This window comes from Mustelus asterias, chromosome 4, assembly GCF_964213995.1.
Source record: "Mustelus asterias chromosome 4, sMusAst1.hap1.1, whole genome shotgun sequence".
NCBI classification, from domain to species: Eukaryota; Metazoa; Chordata; class Chondrichthyes; order Carcharhiniformes; family Triakidae; genus Mustelus; species Mustelus asterias.
In genome coordinates, this window is record NC_135804.1 from 147,769,170 (window position 1) to 147,787,421 (window position 18,252).

General features: G+C 45.4%; 1 protein-coding gene across 1 annotated transcript in view; it reads left to right on the plus strand.

The window, feature by feature from the left end:
• tmem164 (transmembrane protein 164) overlaps positions 1–18,252 on the plus strand; it is a 150,339-nt gene that overhangs the window by 33,898 nt on the left and 98,189 nt on the right. The window contains exon 2 of the mRNA XM_078211925.1: positions 4,818–4,867. Within this exon, the coding sequence (XP_078068051.1) occupies positions 4,818–4,867 (50 nt within the window). The remainder of the gene's footprint in view (positions 1–4,817; positions 4,868–18,252) is intronic.

Here is an 18,252-nt window from a genome sequence, read left to right on the forward strand (position 1 = left end):
TCGGGGGGAATGGGGAGCATGAGGTGATAGAGGTGAGGTTGGAAGAGGCAGTTGGAGAGACCATGATAATGTGAAGTTGGGTGGGGGGGATCAGCAAAGAATCAAGCTGCTGAGGGGGCGGATCGGAGGCTGACAATCGGGGCAAGGGGAGGCCAAAGACATCTTTGTGGCTCTGTGAAAAACACCTGCTCAACGATCATCCTCAACACCGGTGCCCCACAAGGCTGTGTTCTCAGTCCCCTACTATACTCCTTATACACCTATAACTGTGCGGCCAAATTCCCCTCCAACTCGATTTTCAAGTTTGCTGACGACACCACCGTAGTGGGTCGGACCTCAAACAATGATGAGACAGAGTACAGGAGTGAGATAGAGAATCTGGTGAATTGGTGCAAGGACAATAATCTCTCCCTCAATGTCAACAAAATGAAGGAGATTGTCATCGACTTCAGGAAGCGTGAAGGAGAACATGCCCCTGTCTACATCATGATGTGGAGATGCCGGCGTTGGACTGGGGTGAACACAGTAAGAGTTTTAACAACACCAGGTTAAAGTCCAACAGGTTTATTTGGTAGCAAATACCATTAGCTTTTGGAGCGCTGCTCCTTCGTTGGATGGAGTAGAAATCTGCTCTCAAACAGGGCACAGAGACACAAAATCAAGTTACAGAATACTGATTAGAATGCAAATCTCTACAGCCAACTAGTTCTTCTACAGCAACAGGGATGAAATAGAAGGGTCGAAAGCTTCAAGATTTTAGGTGTCCAGATCACCAACAACATGTCCTGGTCCCCCTCCCCCCCATGCTGACACTATAACGAAACGAAAGGTTGCTCTGGGGCTTTGCTGATTGACATTGCTCCTCTGATCTTTGGCTACCTGAGATGACATGAAAGCATGTATTATGGCACTTCAGTACAAAGAGAGAATTGCTTTGAGCAGTGAACTTGCAGATGGTGGTGCTTCCATACATCTGCTGCCTTTGTCCTTCTGGTGATAGAGCTGAGAGTTTGGAAGGTGGGGTTGAAGCAGCCTTGGTGAATTGCTGTACTGCATCTTGTAGATAATACACACTGCCACCACTGTGCACTCGTGAAAGAGGAAGTGAATGTTGAATATGGTGAATAGGGTGCTTTGTCCTGGATAGTGTCATGCTTCCTGAGTGTTAATGGAATTGTAATCATCCAGGCAAGTGGAGAATCTCTCATCCAGTCTTGAGATGTACTTTGGGGAGTCAGGAGGTGAGTTATTCACCACAGAATTCTCAGTCTCTTGACCTGTTCATGTAGCCACAATATTTATATGGCTGGTCCTTTTTGGCACAGTGGTTAGCACTGCTGCCTCACAGCTCCAGGGACCAGGGTTCGATTCCCGGCTTGGGTCACTGTCTGTGCGGAGTTTCCATGTTCTTCCCGTGTCTGCGTGGGTTTTCTCCGGGTGCTCCGGTTTCCTCCCACAGTCCAAAGATGTGCGGGATAGGTTGATAGACATGCTAAATTGACCCTTTGTGTCCCAGGACGTGTAGATTAGAGGGATTTAGCTGAGTAAATGTGTGGGGTTGTGGGGATATGGCCTGGAGTGAGATTGTTGTAGGTGCAGACTCAATGGGCCGAATGGCCGCCTTCTGCACTGTAGGGTTTCTATGATTTTCAGTTTCTGGTCAATGGTAACCCCCCAGGATGTTGATAGTGGGGATTCAGTGATGGTAATGCCCTTTGAATGTCAAGGGACAATGGTTAGATTCTCACTTGTTGGAGATAGTCATTGCCTGGCACTTGCGTGGCACAATGTTACTTGCCACTTATCAGCTCAAGCCTGAATATTGTCCTAAGCTTGCTGCATATGGACATGGACTGCTTCAGTAACTGAGGACTGCAAATGGGTGCTGAATATTGGGCAATCTTTCTTCCTTCTAGGGCTGACCATTTTGAGTTGTATTTATAGTTACCAAATTAATGAGTCACCGACCTAAGCATTTAGTCCCACACTACAATAAATGTGAAATTATTTTTAGTATTCTGAGCATTCACTGAGGCAATTCTGGCAGATTAATGGAGTAGAAAAAATAGGCTTAACCCCATCTATACAAGTTGTGAAACATAATCATTAACTCTCCAAATGATTTTGTTTATTACCCACTTCCTCCTCCATCACCTCTACCACTGATGTATTGTGAGTTCCTCAGTCTGGAACTTTGTAAGCTAACTGTTCTTTTCCTCACTCTGAGATTAAAATCGTGTGCAAATGTTTCTGCCCAGTTTCGAACTGGGAGCCTTTCGCTTGTTAGGCGAATGCGAAAGCCACTGCACTACAGAAAGGATAACACACCTGGAAGGCTATCAAATAGTGGGAGAACTGAAGTCTCATTGCCTCTGACACCCTTTGCTGCCAGCTACACCCCTTTCTGGCCACTGTCTCAGATTGACCCAGATTGTTCACAATCTGAGTCAATTGAGGCATAGATCGGGTGGACTCTCAGAGGCTTTTTCCCAGGGTGGAAATGTCTGCTACGAGAGGACACAAGTTTAAGGTGCTGGGGGGTAGGTACAGGGGAGATGTTAGGGGTAAGTTTTTCACACAGAGGGTGGTGGGCGAGTGGAATCGGCTGCCGTCAGTGGTGGTGGAGGCAAACTCAATCGGGTCTTTTAAGAGACTCCTGAATGAGTATATGGAGCGTAATAGGATGGAGGGTTATAGGTAGGTCTAGAAGGTAGGGATGTGTTCGGCACAACTTGTGGGCCGAAGGGCCTGTTTGTGCTGTAGTTTTTCTATGTTTCTATCTCCGCTTTCTGTCTGACCCTAGTTTAAGGCTTCTGAATGATCGTGATGGGCAGAGTTTTACTTTTGGAAAGCCTCAAACTTCAAGGAGGTTTGATTACGCCCATTAAAATAATGAAAGGCAAGACTTCATGCAGGTGGAAAGGCTAATCAGTTTGGATAAGTTGGGGAAGATAAGGCCAAAGATGATGTTACAAAGGCAAAGAACATAATTACATAATACAAATTAATTCTTAGAGTTGTTGATGTCTGCAATGGATTGCGTGCATTGATTGATTTATTGGAATCATTCAAAAGGAAGCTGGCCAAATTTGATTGATTTTATTATTGTCACATGTATTGATATAAATATTGTTTCTTGTGTGCTAAACAGACAAAGCATTCAATACATGGAGAAGGAAAGGAGAGGAGGCAGACTATAATGTTACAGTCATAATTAGGGTGTGGAGAAAAATCAACTTAATATATGGTAGATCCATTCAAAAGTCTGATGAAGTAGGGAAGAAACTGTTCTTGAGTCGATGTGACCTTTGTACTTTTGTATCTTTTCCCTGATGGGAGAAGGTGGAAGAGAGAATGCCCGGGGTGCGTGGGGTCTTTGAATACGCTAGCTGCTTTTCCGAGACAGCGGGAAGTGTAGACGGTGTCAATGGATGGGAGGCTGGTTTGCGTGATGAATTGGATTTCATTCATGATCCTTTGTAGTTTCTTGAAAACTGTTTAAGTGCAGTCAGCAGCATAATTGGAGACTGGTTTTGGTTTTGTTTGCATTGTTACACTGTTGATGAGAAATTTTATCATTGACCACTTAACAGTCCTTCGGCTGCCTCCATTTTTAATAGATACATTCTACAAAAGTACGCATGCAGCAGTTTGTGCAAGTCTCACAACAGCAATGTCATTAGGCAGTAAAAAGTAGAATGTGAATCCTATTTAAGAATATTCTCTTGAGTTATTTTTGCGATCTTCAGCTTATTTCTTACATTGACCCGTTTCTGTACAGCTGAGAGAGCCAGTATATAGACTGCTCCCAGGCCAACACTTAAACCACCAGGCAAATAATGGCCTGATAATAATCAAAGAGCTGCGTGACAATGTCACAATGTTATTTTGCCTACAACACAAAGGAGTATTGTGTACAGTTGTGGTCATTGAGGAAGTGCAGCGAAGGTTCACCAGACTGATTCCTGGCATGGCAGGACTGTCATATGAGGAGAGATTGAGCCTGCTGGGCCAGTATTCACTGGAATTGCGAAGAATGAGAGGGGGCCTAATTGACATGTATGAAACTCTGACAAGGCACGACAAGACTGGATACAGGGATATTGTTTCCTCTGGAACTAGAACAAGGGTCACAGTCTCGGGCTACCGGGTAGGCCATTTAGGACTGAGATGAGGAGAAACCTCTTCACTCAGAGGGTGGTGAACCTGTGGAACTTTCTACCACAGAAGGCCTAGGAGGCCAACTCACTAAATATATTTAAGGAGGAGATAGATTTCTAGACATTAAAGGCTTCAGGGAGTATGGAGAAAGCAGGGGAATATGGTGCTGAGATAGAGGATCAGCCACGATCATATTAAATGGCAGGGCAGGCTTGAAGGGCTGAATGGCCTACTCCTGCTATTTTCTATATTTCTAAGAAAGCCTGAATGGAGCAAACCCACCAGAGATAGCTGTCCCGGGGTTGGGGGAACAGCAGAATGGTCAGAAGTAGTAACATTTATTTTTTAATTATGGGGTGTATTCCCACCCCCAATCTTTTCTGCTAGTCTCAACACCATTCCTACTGGATAGGGGCAGGAGCTGGATGTAGGCTCAAAGGTAAAAAAATCAGCTGGGCCACACCTTATTTGCTTGCACCACCTGCTGCGGGCATCCCTGGCAGCATCACCTGTCTCAGTTAAAACCAAACTCCCTGCAATCTATTTCCAGTCAGGCTTCTGTGCATCTGCATTCAAAAAAGCATCGTAATAAAAATATGCAGTAAGGATCTTTTTGGTTTAAAAAAACTAAAAGAATGTTGTTTTTTTAATTACAGATCTTTCTCCTGGCCTGTCCCCCCTGTAGAATCGCCCTCATTGTTTTCAGGTAAGAATGGTTCTGTTTATGTAACTATTTCTAACTTTTGTGTCCATGAATAAAATTATAGACATGAATTATGACGTGAGTGCCTGCAATCAACAGACTAATTGCAGATATGATTCAGAAGGTCAACAAAGGAAAAGTTAACACTACTTTAGAGACTCTCTTATATAATTGCTGCTTATAACCTATATTAATTAGTCTCCAGACTCTGTCTAGCTCCTGCATCCCTTCTGCCAGACTGTCTCTACAACGCCCTGTTACCAAACTGGGCATTGTAGAAACTGAACTAAAAACCTCCAGTGCATCAACTAATTGGGTCCACCTTCTTTCTCACAATAGTTAGGCTCAATATGACTTTTAATGAGATTTTATGTTTACTTTATAATTCCTCACAAAAAGAACAACTATTTGTTTAATTCATTCTCTCCTTCCAAAGATGTGCTGGCTCGGTGGATTGGCCATGCTAAATTGCTCCATTGTGTTAGGGGGATTAGTCGGGTAAATATGTGGGGGTTACGGGGATAGAGCCTGGGTGGGATTGTTGTCGGTGCAGACTCGATGGGCCGAATGGCCTCCTTCTGCACTATGGAGATTCTGTGATTCTTCCCCAGCCAGCCATCCACCCCTTCCTGCCTCTTCCTTTGGTAAATTCAAAGACATAGTTCTGTATTTTTAAAAAATGGTGTGATTCGAGATATTGCCCCGCATAACAAAAGCAAAAGATTTGTAAGATGAGATGTTGCTGATTTGCATGTATCATATGATCATCGTTTCTCAGTCAGGATGGTTATACATGCCTCATTACGCAGTACCGGTGTAGTTTAGCTTGTTTATCAGAGTGAAGTTGTTTCTGGCGTTGAGTAACCCCAGTGTGTCAGTAGGGGGAGGCGATGGCCTAGTGGTATTATCGTTAGACTATTAATCCAGAAACTCGGCTAATGTTCTGGGGACCCGGGTTCGAATCTTGCCACAGCAGATGGTGGAATTTGAATTCAATAAAAAAAAATTGAATTAAGAATCTACTCATAGAATCTCTACAGTGCAGATGTAGGCCATTCAGCCCATCAAGTGTGCACTGACTCTTTCCAGGTTGACCCCATAATCTTAATTTCCAAGGCAAACAATATTTATCCTGCTAATCTCCTTTTGTCAACACATCTTGGGACACTAAGGGGTAATTTAGCGTGGTCAATGTACCTAATCTGCACATCTTTGGACATTTTAACTGAGGACCATAAAACCATTGTCAACTCTCAGAAAAACCCATCTGGTTCACTAATGTCCTTTAGGAAGGAAATCTGCAGCCCTTACCCGGTCTGGCCTACATGTGACTCCAGAGCCACAGCAATGTGGTTGACTCTCAGCTGCCCTTGAGCAACTAGGGTGGGCACTAAGTGCTGACCAGCCAGCAAGACCCACGTCCCACGAATGAATAAAAAATAAAAACCTGTTGAAGTCTCCCGGGTAGTTAGCTGGATGGGGCAGAATTGGCAGGACTGGCTCTTCCTAGCTGGCACCTGGAGGCTTGTACATGTTCACATTATGGAAACGGCTGACCCAAAGTGTGTCACGGAATGTGGTTAATGACAGGGTGGCAGCATCAGCAATGTCGGATCGGACATGAGTGACAGTGTGTTTAGCCTGAGGGAAGTAGCAGAGGAGGCCAAGGCCTAGTGACCTACTTCTTAATTTCCAAGGCAAACAATGTTATGTAAAGCCAGAGGGCTGCTCTGTGTTGATACTGGGGTGGTTGGGGATGGCTCTCAGATATCCTTTAATTTTCTCTTGGAATTCATTCTTGCGGCCAGATCAAAGGTGCCTGGATACTGACTGAGGCATGAGGTGAACACTGATCCATAGACAGGCCCACATACAAGGCTCAGTGTTAATCCCAATCCTATTCAATGTACATACAAATGACCTGCCAAAACCTACATCCCGCAGGTTCATCTGTGCTGTTGACATCTGTTGTGCCACTCGAGCTTCATCCTGCTGCCCTCCAGACCAGACCTTTAACAGATGTGATGCAAAGAGTTGCTGCAACACATGGAACCTCGCGTTGAATTCCTCTAAAACTATATCCAGTGTGTTCCACTTCCACACTGGCAGTGCCAAAAATAACACGCATCCACCTGGACGGCCAGAGACTAAAGAACAATCCCAACCCAACACACTTGAGAGTAGATAGCACTGTGACCTTACCGGAACATCTGGAGGAAACGGCAGCAAAGGTCAAAATCAGAAACAACTTACCCACCAAACTTTCTGGATCCACGCGAGGTGCTGCTGCCACAACTCTCTTAAACAAAAGCCTGCATTCTGGGGGAGGAAGAGGATGATGATGTCGTCCCTGGCGCATTCGCCATGGCAATATCTTGACCAATCTGAGGCAACTTGCTAAAGAATCAGCAGTGGAATGACTTTGTTGTGGCTTCAAGTTGTAAAGGGCCTACTCTCCTCCTTCTCCCTGCCTCCAACTGAGGTTCCTCCCTGACCCAGGACGTGCACCCTTGCTCCCGATTGGCTCGGCTTTTCATGCGGCCTCTCCGTAGGATCCAGCCCGGTCATATGGCCCTCGGGGATTGCCCCCTTAAAGGGGCCACGGTACTACAAGCATCCTTTTATCATGCAGTATAAATGGTTGCTCCCTTTTACGTTCTTGCATCTTTCCTGATCAGTGGAATATGAAAAGCATGTCTGTTTTCAGTAATATTCAAGTTCTGCATGACTGAGCAATCATTATTCTATGATTCACTTGCAGAAAATTCATCCACTTATTTTTGATATGTGAAGAAATGGAAATCCCCCACCCCCCCCGCCACCACCTTACACATGACCCTGTGCTTGCCTGTTTCCAGGGAAACAGCCTCTTTTCTCCTTCTCTTGCAGTCTAACATTTTTAAAATTCATTTGTGGGAGACATGGGCTGGCCAGCATTTATTGCCCATCCCTAGTTGTCCTTGGCTAGGCCATTTCAGAGGGCAGTTGAGAGTCAACCACATTGTTGTGGCTCTGAAGTCATGTGCAGGCCAGACCAGGTAACGATGGCAGATTTCCTTCCCTTAAAGGACTAATAATTAGTGAACCAGATGGGTTTTTCCGACAATTGACAATGGTTTCATGGTCATCAGTAGATTTTTAATTCCAGATATTTTTTTCATTGAATTCAAATTCCACCATCTGCCGTGGTGGGATTGGAATCCGGGTCCCCAGAACATTAGCTATGTTTCTGGATTAATAGTTCTAGCGATGATACCATTCGGCCATCGTCTCCCATCAAGATGTTATTGGTGCTGCCGGAACTGATTGATCGGCAGTTCCCAAACATGGAGCTTCCTCCCCAGTTGAAAGCACTTCACTTCCCACCTGATGTGAAACTCGACAACTGCAGAACCTCGACCACCTCGCAGAAAATCATAAAGCTGACTGGAGAGTGAGTCCGCCACAGTTTAATTGAGGTCGGTTTGGCGCCCATTTCATCTCCTGCCCCCCTCAAAAAGATAGAGGGTGGAATCTGAGGTTTGTCACAGGATGGCCATTTTGTTTGCTGACCCTCCTCCATTCCTGTTTGATTTTAGATAAATTCCAGGCTTAATGTTAGCATCAAGAATGTTCAGTCCAGGTATCCATTTATTTTGCAGGTTAGTCAAATCAACAGTGTTATTTATTTCTGTTTCGAGTTCTATGTTCCCTGCAAAATCTAAATCTCCAAATCTAGCTTGCAAAACAAATTTCTTTGCTCATTGGCTGAATCAAACAAAAGCAAATTGTTCAAGCTAAGAATTTGATATCCGCTTGCTAAGAAATTAAAAATGGAATGTTTTTAAGATGGACTAATGTAATCCCTTGCATGCCTCATAACATCTTAGTCCCTGCTACTGGCACAAGCATTATGATTAATTGGATTAGGTACGAGATGAATGAACGTGATTTGACACTGTAATTAAATAGACACAAACCTTCTAATTACTTTTGAGTCGATGTGTTTCTGTCCCAGAAGATAGTTCCTCCAAGACAAAATTTCACTTTGCGTTTTTAATAGCCTGTGACCAAATAAGTTTATTTAACGCAGTTGTTCTGAACTCCCTTTCTTGACAGCAGTAATCCGTGGCAAGGTTGAGAGATGGTATCCTAAAGTGTGTGATTAGCACAAAGCGGTATTCTAAGTTGACAGAAAGCTAGTATATATTCCTGCCATACCAAAGAAACAAAGTGATAGTCATCGACTTCAGGAAGCGTAGTGGAGGACATGCCCTTATCTACATCAGTGGAGACAAAGTGGAAATGGTTGAGAGCTTCAAGTTTCTAGGTGACCAACAACCTGTCCTGGACCCACCAACACCTCTACTTTCTCAGGAGGCTAAGGAAATTTGGCATGTCTGCTACGACTCTCACAAATGTTTACAGGTGCACCATAGAAAGCATTTTTTCTGATTGTATCACAGCTTGTTATGGCTCCTGCTCTGTCCAAGACCGCAAAAAACTACAAAGGGCCGTGAACGAAGTCCAGTCCATCACACAAACCAGCCTCCCATCCATTAACTCTGTCTTCACTTCTCACTGCCTTGAAAAGGCAGCCAGCAAAATCAAGGACCCCACGCATCCAGGACATACTCTCTTTCACCTTCTTCCGTCGGGAAAAAGATACAAAAGTCTGAGGTCACGTACCAGCCGACTCAAGAACAGCTTCTTCCCTGCTGCTCAGCTTAACCTTAATCAATTTAATACGAGATAGGTCCATTCAAAAGTATATGACTGTAACACTACATTCTAAACTTTCTCCTTTCCTTCTCTATGAATGGTATGCTTTGTCTGTATAGCACGCAAGAAGCAATACTTTTCACTGCACACTAATACAAGTGCCAATGATAAATCAAATCAAAATCAAATATTTTGAGACCTTAAGCATGCTGTCGAAATCTAAGCTGTATTGTACACTCTAATCTCTTATTCTGAATTCTATCTACTAATCAAAGGAAATTTGACCTTATTTTGAAATAAACTGGAGCAGCTATTTATTTAGGACATTTGCGGCCCGACCATCTTCATCTGCACGTCAGCAAAATCTTTCCAGAAACGGCTTCCTAATTGGTTGCCTCTAGGCTCGCTGCCCTGTGAAGGATGTTGTTAGCAGCAGTCGGAGGGCTGGCATTTATGCTGTGTAGGCAGCCGCACTAGGGGAGATGGGCAACGCTGAGGCAAGCTAAAGATGGTGATTCAATATGGAGGCCTCCTCAGAGGAGCGGTGCTAAAATAAAAATTATGAGGGGGTGAAATCCTTCAGCCTCTTGGGGCAGAGTGGGAATGCCTCCCCCGGTAAGATGCTTTGTGTGTGATCTTCCCGATCTGTGGGATGACCCTTCCCTATTTTCCTAGCACGAAACCGACCTCCATGGGACTGAGGATGATCTAGTGCAATAACAAAAAGCACATTTGTTCAAATTCCATGCTTCCTTTACACCTCGCCATGACTGGGTGGATTTCAAAAACGCTATTTTATTTTTCTTTTAAACTGCTGCCAGGTTCAGTAAAATTATTGTCTGCCTGAGTTGTTTCTTTTCAGCTCAGGCACTGAAGGAACATTAATATTCAAACATAAGCAATAACCTTTTTTAAAAAAAATTGTAATGCCAGGAAGACCTGACTTGTATAATAATGTAAATTCAGTGATCCGCCTGTCACTCCTATTCTCTACGAGTGTGAACTCCCTGTCACTCCTATTCTCTACGAGTGTGAACTCCCTGTCACTCCTATTCTCTACGAGTGTGAACTCCCTGTCACTCCTATTCTCTACGAGTGTGAACTCCCTGTCACTCCTATTCTCTACGAGTGTGAACTCCCTGTCACTCCTATTCTCTACGAGTGTGAACTCCCTGTCACTCCTATTCTCTACGAGTGTGAACTCCCTGTCACTCCTATTCTCTACGAGTGTGAACTCCCTGTCACTCCTATTCTCTACGAGTGTGAACTCCCTGTCACTCCTATTCTCTACGAGTGTGAACTCCCTGTCACTCCTATTCTCTACGAGTGTGAACTCCCTGTCACTCCTATTCTCTACGAGTGTGAACTCCCTGTCACTCCTATTCTCTACGAGTGTGAACTCCCTGTCACTCCTATTCTCTACGAGTGTGAACTCCCTGTCACTCCTATTCTCTACGAGTGTGAACTCCCTGTCACTCCTATTCTCTACGAGTGTGAACTCCCTGTCACTCCTATTCTCTACGAGTGTGAACTCCCTGTCACTCCTATTCTCTACGAGTGTGATCTCCCGGCCCTTCATGTGGACAGTGAGCGACGCAAACGGCCGTTGACTTCATGGAGACCGGACAATCCCACCCTCAGCCAGTAGCAAGCCGCCTCCTTTGGTGGAAAACCTGCTGTGGGAAGACCAGAAAATCCCAGCCTGCGGGCGAGATTCTCCAGCCTCCCCTCAGCATTGTTCTTGGTGGCGGGAGGTAGTCCGCCATTAGCTGGCGGTGGGATCTTCTGGTCCTGCCCACATGAAGGGGCATTCCCATTAATGCCACCCCATGCTGCTGCAGAAGCTGTGGCACAGGGTGTGCCACAGAGAATCCCGTCGGCATGAACAGTTGGAGAATTCCGGCCGACATCTTTTTAGCTTTTTTCTTATTCATTTACGGGATGTGGGCGTCTCTGGCTGGGCCCGCATTTAATTGCCAATCCCGAACTGTCTTCCACTTCAGAGGGTTTGAGAGTCAATCACATTGCTGTGGGTCTGGTGCCACATTTAGGCCAGACCGGGTGTGTTCAGCAGATTTCCTTCACTAAAGGACATTAGTGACCCAGATGGGTTTTTACAACGATCAACAATGGTTTCATGGTTATCAGTAGACATTTCATTCCAGATTCTTTTTATTGAATTCAAATTTCACTATTTGCCATGGTGGGATTTGTACCTGAGTCCCCAAATCTTCATGATGTGGAGATGCCGGCGTTGGACTGGGGTAAACACAGTAAGAAGTTTAACAACACCAGGTTAAAGTCCAACAGGTTTATTTGGTAGCAAAAGCCACACAAGCTTTCGGAGCTCTAAGCCCCTTCTTCAGGTGAGTGGGAATTCTGTTCACAAACAGGGCATATAAAGACACAAACTCAATTTACATGAATAATGGTTGGAATGCGAATACTTACAACTAATCAAGTCTTTAAGAAACAAAACAATGTGAGTGGAGGGAGCATCAAGACAGGCTAAAAAGATGTCTATTGTCTCCAGACAAGACAGCCAGTGAAACTCTGCAGTTCTAGGCAACTGTGGGGGTTACAAATAGTGTGACATGAACCCAATATCCCGGTTGAGGCCGTCCTCGTGTGTGCGGAACTTGGCTATCAGTTTCTGCTCAGCGACTCTGCGCTATCGTGTGTCGCGAAGGCCGCCTTGGAGAACGCTTACCCGAATATCAGAGGCCGAATGCCCGTGACCGCTGAAGTGCTCCCCAACAGGAAGAGAACAGTCTTGCCTGGTGATTGTCGAGCGGTGTTCATTCATCCATTGTCGCAGCGTCTGCATAGTTTCCCCAATGTACCATGCCTCGGGACATCCTTTCTTGCAGCGTATCAGGTAGACAACGTTGGCCGAATTGCAAGAGTATGTACCGTGTACCTGGTGGATGGTGTTCTCACGTGAGATGATGGCATCTGTGTCGATGATCCGGCACGTCTTGCAGAGGTTGCTGTGGATCATCGACACAGATGCCATCATCTCACGTGAGAACACCATCCACCAGGTACACGGTACATACTCTTGCAATTCGACCAATGTTGTCCACCTGATACGCTGCAAGAAAGGATGTCCCGAGGCATGGTACATTGGGGAAACTATGCAGACGCTACGACAACGGATGAATGAACACCGCTCGACAATCACCAGGCAAGACTGTTCTCTTCCTGTTGGGGAGCACTTCAGCGGTCACGGGCATTCGGCCTCTGATATTCGGGTAAGCGTTCTCCAAGGCGGCCTTCGCGACACACGACAGCGCAGAGTCGCTGAGCAGAAACTGATAGCCAAGTTCCGCACACACGAGGACGGCCTCAACCGGGATATTGGGTTCATGTCACACTATTTGTAACCCCCACAGTTGCCTAGAACTGCAGAGTTTCACTGGCTGTCTTGTCTGGAGACAATACACATCTTTTTAGCCTGTCTTGATGCTTTCTCCACTCGCATTGTTTTGTTTCTTAAAGACTTGATTAGTTGTAAGTATTCGCATTCCAACCATTATTCATGTAAATTGAGTTTGTGTCTTTATATGCTCTGTTTGTGAACAGAATTCCCACTCACCTGAAGAAGGGGCTTAGAGCTCCGAAAGCTTGTGTGGCTTTTGCTACCAAATAAACCTGTTGGACTTTAATCTGGTGTTGTTAAACTTCTTACTGTGTTTTCCCCAGATCTTGCCTGGGGTCTCTGGAATAGAAATCCAGTGACAATACCACTATGCCACCACCTCCCCAACTTGAGTTTACACCTTCTCTAGGTTTATTCTAGGGTTGTTTCTCTCTTATCTCCTAGTGTGTATTTTGAAGGGGAGAGTAAGTTCCTCAAAATTGTGCGTGGACACTTTTTGTTGCTGCGACAGATGTTGAAAGTTTGCCTGCATTGTCTGTCTTAAGACCTGTTTTTTCAGTATTGTTAGAAATGAACTGAAGGTAGGAGTGATGGGATGAGTGCCTAAGCTGGCAGGCGATGCAATGATAATGAAGTTGGTAGATTCCATAAGCCAAACTGGACAATGTATGTAACGATTTCAATATTGAGAATTGGACAGGAAGCTGAAATATGAAATGCACTGTTGAGAAATGAGTGCAATAAATTCCAGGTAGGGATCATTGCGAAAATAGAAAGAAATAACGTTCATGGAAAATTGAAGCAGTTGGCATATGGAATATATTGTGGGAAAATGTGAACATGTCCGCTTTGGCAGGAAGAATAGAAAAGTAATATTCTATTTAAATAGAGAGAGATTACAGAACTCGCTGGTACAGATGTAACGAACCTGAATTTGGGGCGGCACGGTGGCAGTGGTTGGCACTGCTGCCTCACAGCGGCAGGGACCCAGGTGATTTCTGGCTTGGGTCGCTGTTGTGCGGAGTGTGCACTTTCTCCCCGTGTCTGTGTGGGTTTCCTCTGGATGCTCCGGTTTCCTCCCACAGTCTGAAAGACATGCAGGTTAGGTGCATTGGCCGTGCTAAATTGACCCTAGCATCAGGGGGATTAGCAGGGTAAATGTGTGGGGCTACGGGAATCAGACCCGGGTGGGATTGTGGTCAGTACAGACACGATGGGCCGAATGGTCTCCTTCAGTACTGTAGGGATTCTGTGATTCTATGACGGATCTGGGTGTCCTGGTACATGAATCAGAAAAAATCAGTATGCTGGTACAGCAAGTGATTCGGAACCCAAATGGAATGTTGTTCCTTATTGCAAGGGCATGGAATATAAAACTAGGGATATTTTGCTGAAGGATGTCAATGAGACCATATCTGGAATATTGCGCACAGTGTTGGAATTCTTATTAAAGAAAGGATATAACTGCATTAGAATCAGGTCAGAGAAGATTCACTTGACTGATACCTGGGATGGAGAGCTGATCTTTCCTCATGAGGAAAGGTTGGACAGGCTAGGCTTGTATATATTGGCGTTTCGAAGAATGAGAGGTGATCTTATTGAAACATGCAAGATCCTGAGGTGACTTGACAGAGTGGCAGAAAGGATGTCTCTGCTTGCGGGAAAGACTAGAAATAGGGGACACAGTTTAAAAATAAAGGATCTCCCACTAAAGGCAGAGATAAGAAAACATTTTTTCGAAGGGTTGTGGCTTTGGAGCCCTCTTCCTTGGAAAGCGTTGGAGGCAGGATCAATAAATATTTTTAAGGCAAAAGTCAATAGATTCTCGACCAGCAAGGATGTTGAAAGTTATCGGGGGTAGCGGGGAGTGGGCCAGGCCATAATCAGGTCAAGCATGATCTTATCAAGTGGTGGAGTGGGGGGGGAGTGAAATGGCATACTCTTGCTCCTAATAGGTTTTTGGGTCCTTGTGTTGTATAACGTCAAGTGAATGGCGGGGATGAGGATTTCAGCATGGCCGTGGTTATACATTGGTGACGTGCATTCTGGAACAACCCTTGAACCACCTGAAGGACCCTGAGAATCATTGGTCCAGACAGTGAGTAGTGGGAGGACAGTATAACCATGGAAGACATAGCTCTGTTCCATCTTGCCTACATCCAATGTCAAATTTCCAGCAGGGATTTTGATAGCAGTTGGGAGTGATCATCTCTAGCTGACATTTTAAAAAAAGTTCCCTCTCCCTCATCCAGCATTGCTGAAGTTGACCGTAGACCATACCTTGCCTACCTGAAATCATTCAGTTCTCAACAGAGATTAGACCTGATAACTGGCTTGGCCGAGTGGCTCACCACCATGCCAGGAGGTGGAATTACTCATTGATCACTGGGACAGCTAGTAATTTAAATCTTAGTTATAAAGCTGCTGTGCTATTTAGATATAATTATATAATTGGAAAGAGGAACTGAGTGCTGGAGGTGTATGGAAATGCAGCATTTAAAAGATAAAAATGGAAGAAGGAACTTGAATTTTCTTCTAACTTTCTTTTTAAACAGCTCCCAAAAAGTTACCTTTTGCATTTTATGAAGCCGTTACACACATGGGGAGGTGATGGCCTTGTGATATTATCACTAGATTGTTAGTCCAGAAACTCAACTAAAGTTCTGGGGATCCGGGGTTGAACCCTGCCACGGCAGGTGGTAGAATTTGAATTTGATATAAAAAAAAATCTGGAATTAAAAATCTACAGATGACCATGAAACCATTGTGGATTGTCGGGAAAACCCATCTGGTTCACTCATGTCCCTTTAGGAAAGGAAATCTACCATTCTTACCTGGCCTGGCCTGATTTCAGAGGCACAGCAGTGTGGTTGACTCTCAACTGCCGTCCAAGGGCAACTAGGGATGGGCAATAAATGCTGACCAACCAGCGACACCCATGTCCATGAATTAATACAAAGTGTGAATTCACATATTTAATGAAGTCATTCTACAATGAAGGGTACACTCATAGAACTTTTATGAGGTTACTGTATATTTAGGTGTACTCAACATTTCGAGAGTACCTTGCCTTACAGAAATTGTGGCTGGAATTTTCTGATCTCATTCGTCCCACCACCATTGCCAGTGCGAATGGAGAATTTGGCACTTAGCCAAATCTCCATTCACTGCAGTGGGACTGTAGAATCCCCGCTGTGGGTGAGGTTGGAGAATTCCAGCCTGTATCTCTATAAGACATCAAGTGGAATTCTTCCATTTTCAGACTAAGTGTAGTGGTGGACGGCTGCTGTGGTGTCTGACCAGAATAGAAACATCTCACGCAGGATTCTATGCTTGGAAGCTCATTAATTATGCACAAGCGAGTTCCCTTCTGACCCTCCTGGCAGGCGGACAGCTGTTTCGTTTGTCTGCCTGCATCAGCTGATGGGCTGAAAGGTCCCAATGCCATATTTAAACACCAGTCCAGCACTCTCATCTCTCTCCAGCCCATCTGTTTTTACCGGACCGTGCAGGATGTCAGCAACCCAGAGGGGAAAGGCCAGCAGCCTCAAGAGGAAGTGTGTTCCCCGATTTAATCACCCTCCTCCTGACCCCATCTGCGAGATGCCCATGCCCCACTTGGACCTCTACCCGCTGCATCTGGAGTCTTGATCTGTCCCCCCTTCTGTAACCAATGTGGTACCCCTATGACTGTCTTGTTTGAGGCTAAAATGCAGATTTGTCAGGATCCAGCTTCCCTCCCCAGTGTTCCCTCTGCCTTCCTTCATCATCTTCACCCACCTCCCTGCTCTTCTACCTGCATTCGTATGGCCTGGCCCTCCTCTCCATCCAGCTCCCTTGCACAGCCTTGGTTCCACTTTGCCCCCTTGTCTTCATTAGGCCACAGCTCCTAGCCTCATCTCGCACGCTCCGGTCAACTTTGGACCTTTGTTGCGATGGCTGCATGAGTCCTGCAGCATAGTGCTGCCAGATAGACACTAGTGTGTGGCACCAGGGAGAAGGTGATCCCTGTACTCCCCAACCCCAGGTGATCTGAGTCGGTGACACAGGAGGGTCGGGCAGCACTGTGCTGTCTGTGAAGACTGGCTCGACATGGAGAGAACGAAGCGATTGACCTCGGCAGAGTGGTGAACAGCATATCAAGCACAGTGCAGCACTATGGCAGAAAGTTGTTGCACTCACCTCGAAAACTTCGACGAACTGAGGGCTGCCTTGTGAACGTCACTCATTAGCAATTAGATTTGACGCTGATGTGACTGCCCAGTGGTGTGATAGAAGATTGAAAGGTCTGGCGGGATGCTGGCGGCCATCCATTGTAATGAGCATTCCTGAAATACAAATGGTGTTTGTGCCACTTGCCAGTGGGAAAACCAACCTGTCACTGGGAGAATTGTTATATAACACTACGCTGGCAGGTTTCTGGCTCCAGTCAGATTCACTGCCGGAGTTTTGCCTATCTCAAAGAGTGACTTTCTTGATGTGATCCCACACTATAGCTGATGAGATGAATTGACCGATTAAATTGGTTTTGGTAAGTTAGTTGGCTGGTGGAGGTTGGCCTGGAAAAACTGTGCTTCTCCTTCTGTTTGAGTTGTATTGGCATCACAAACTAAGTTTTTTTTAAAAAAAAAAAATTTATTTATTAGTGTAGGTTTACATTAACATTACAATGAAGTTACTGTGAAAATCTCCTAGTCGCCACACTCCGGCACCTGTTCGGGTACACGGAGGGAGAATTTAGCATGGTCTTTGCACCCTAACCAGCACGTCTTTCAGACTGTGGGAGGCAACCGGAGGAAACCCACGCAGACACTGTCAGAATTTGCAAACTTCACACAGACAGTGACCTAAGCTGGGAATCGAACCCGGTTCCCTGACGCTGTGAGGCAGCAGTGCTAGCCCCTGCCGCCCCAGCTAATACCAATGTACTTGTGTTTAATTATATCTGCCCGGAATGACAGGACGAGCCACTGTTTAATATCTTTTCTCAAAAGACAGTTTTTAAACTGTGGAAAAAGTTACCTGAGATGATAGGCCCCAGAATCCTTGGCATCCTCTCTGTTGGTGCGAATGTGGCCAAGTGGAAACCTACTCCGCTGATGACATCAGCTTCTGATTCCACAGGTCTGTCAAGGGGCGGGGAGCTGGGAAAGGGGAGCAGAGTTACATGTTGGAAATACCGACCTCGGTATGGGGACATCGTGAACACCAGCTAGGGGAAGCCAAGGGCAGCAGTTTTAAATGGGCGTTGGAGTGCCCTCCCAAAGTTCCTGTGAGCTGTGTAGCTCTCTTCATAAGACAGCTT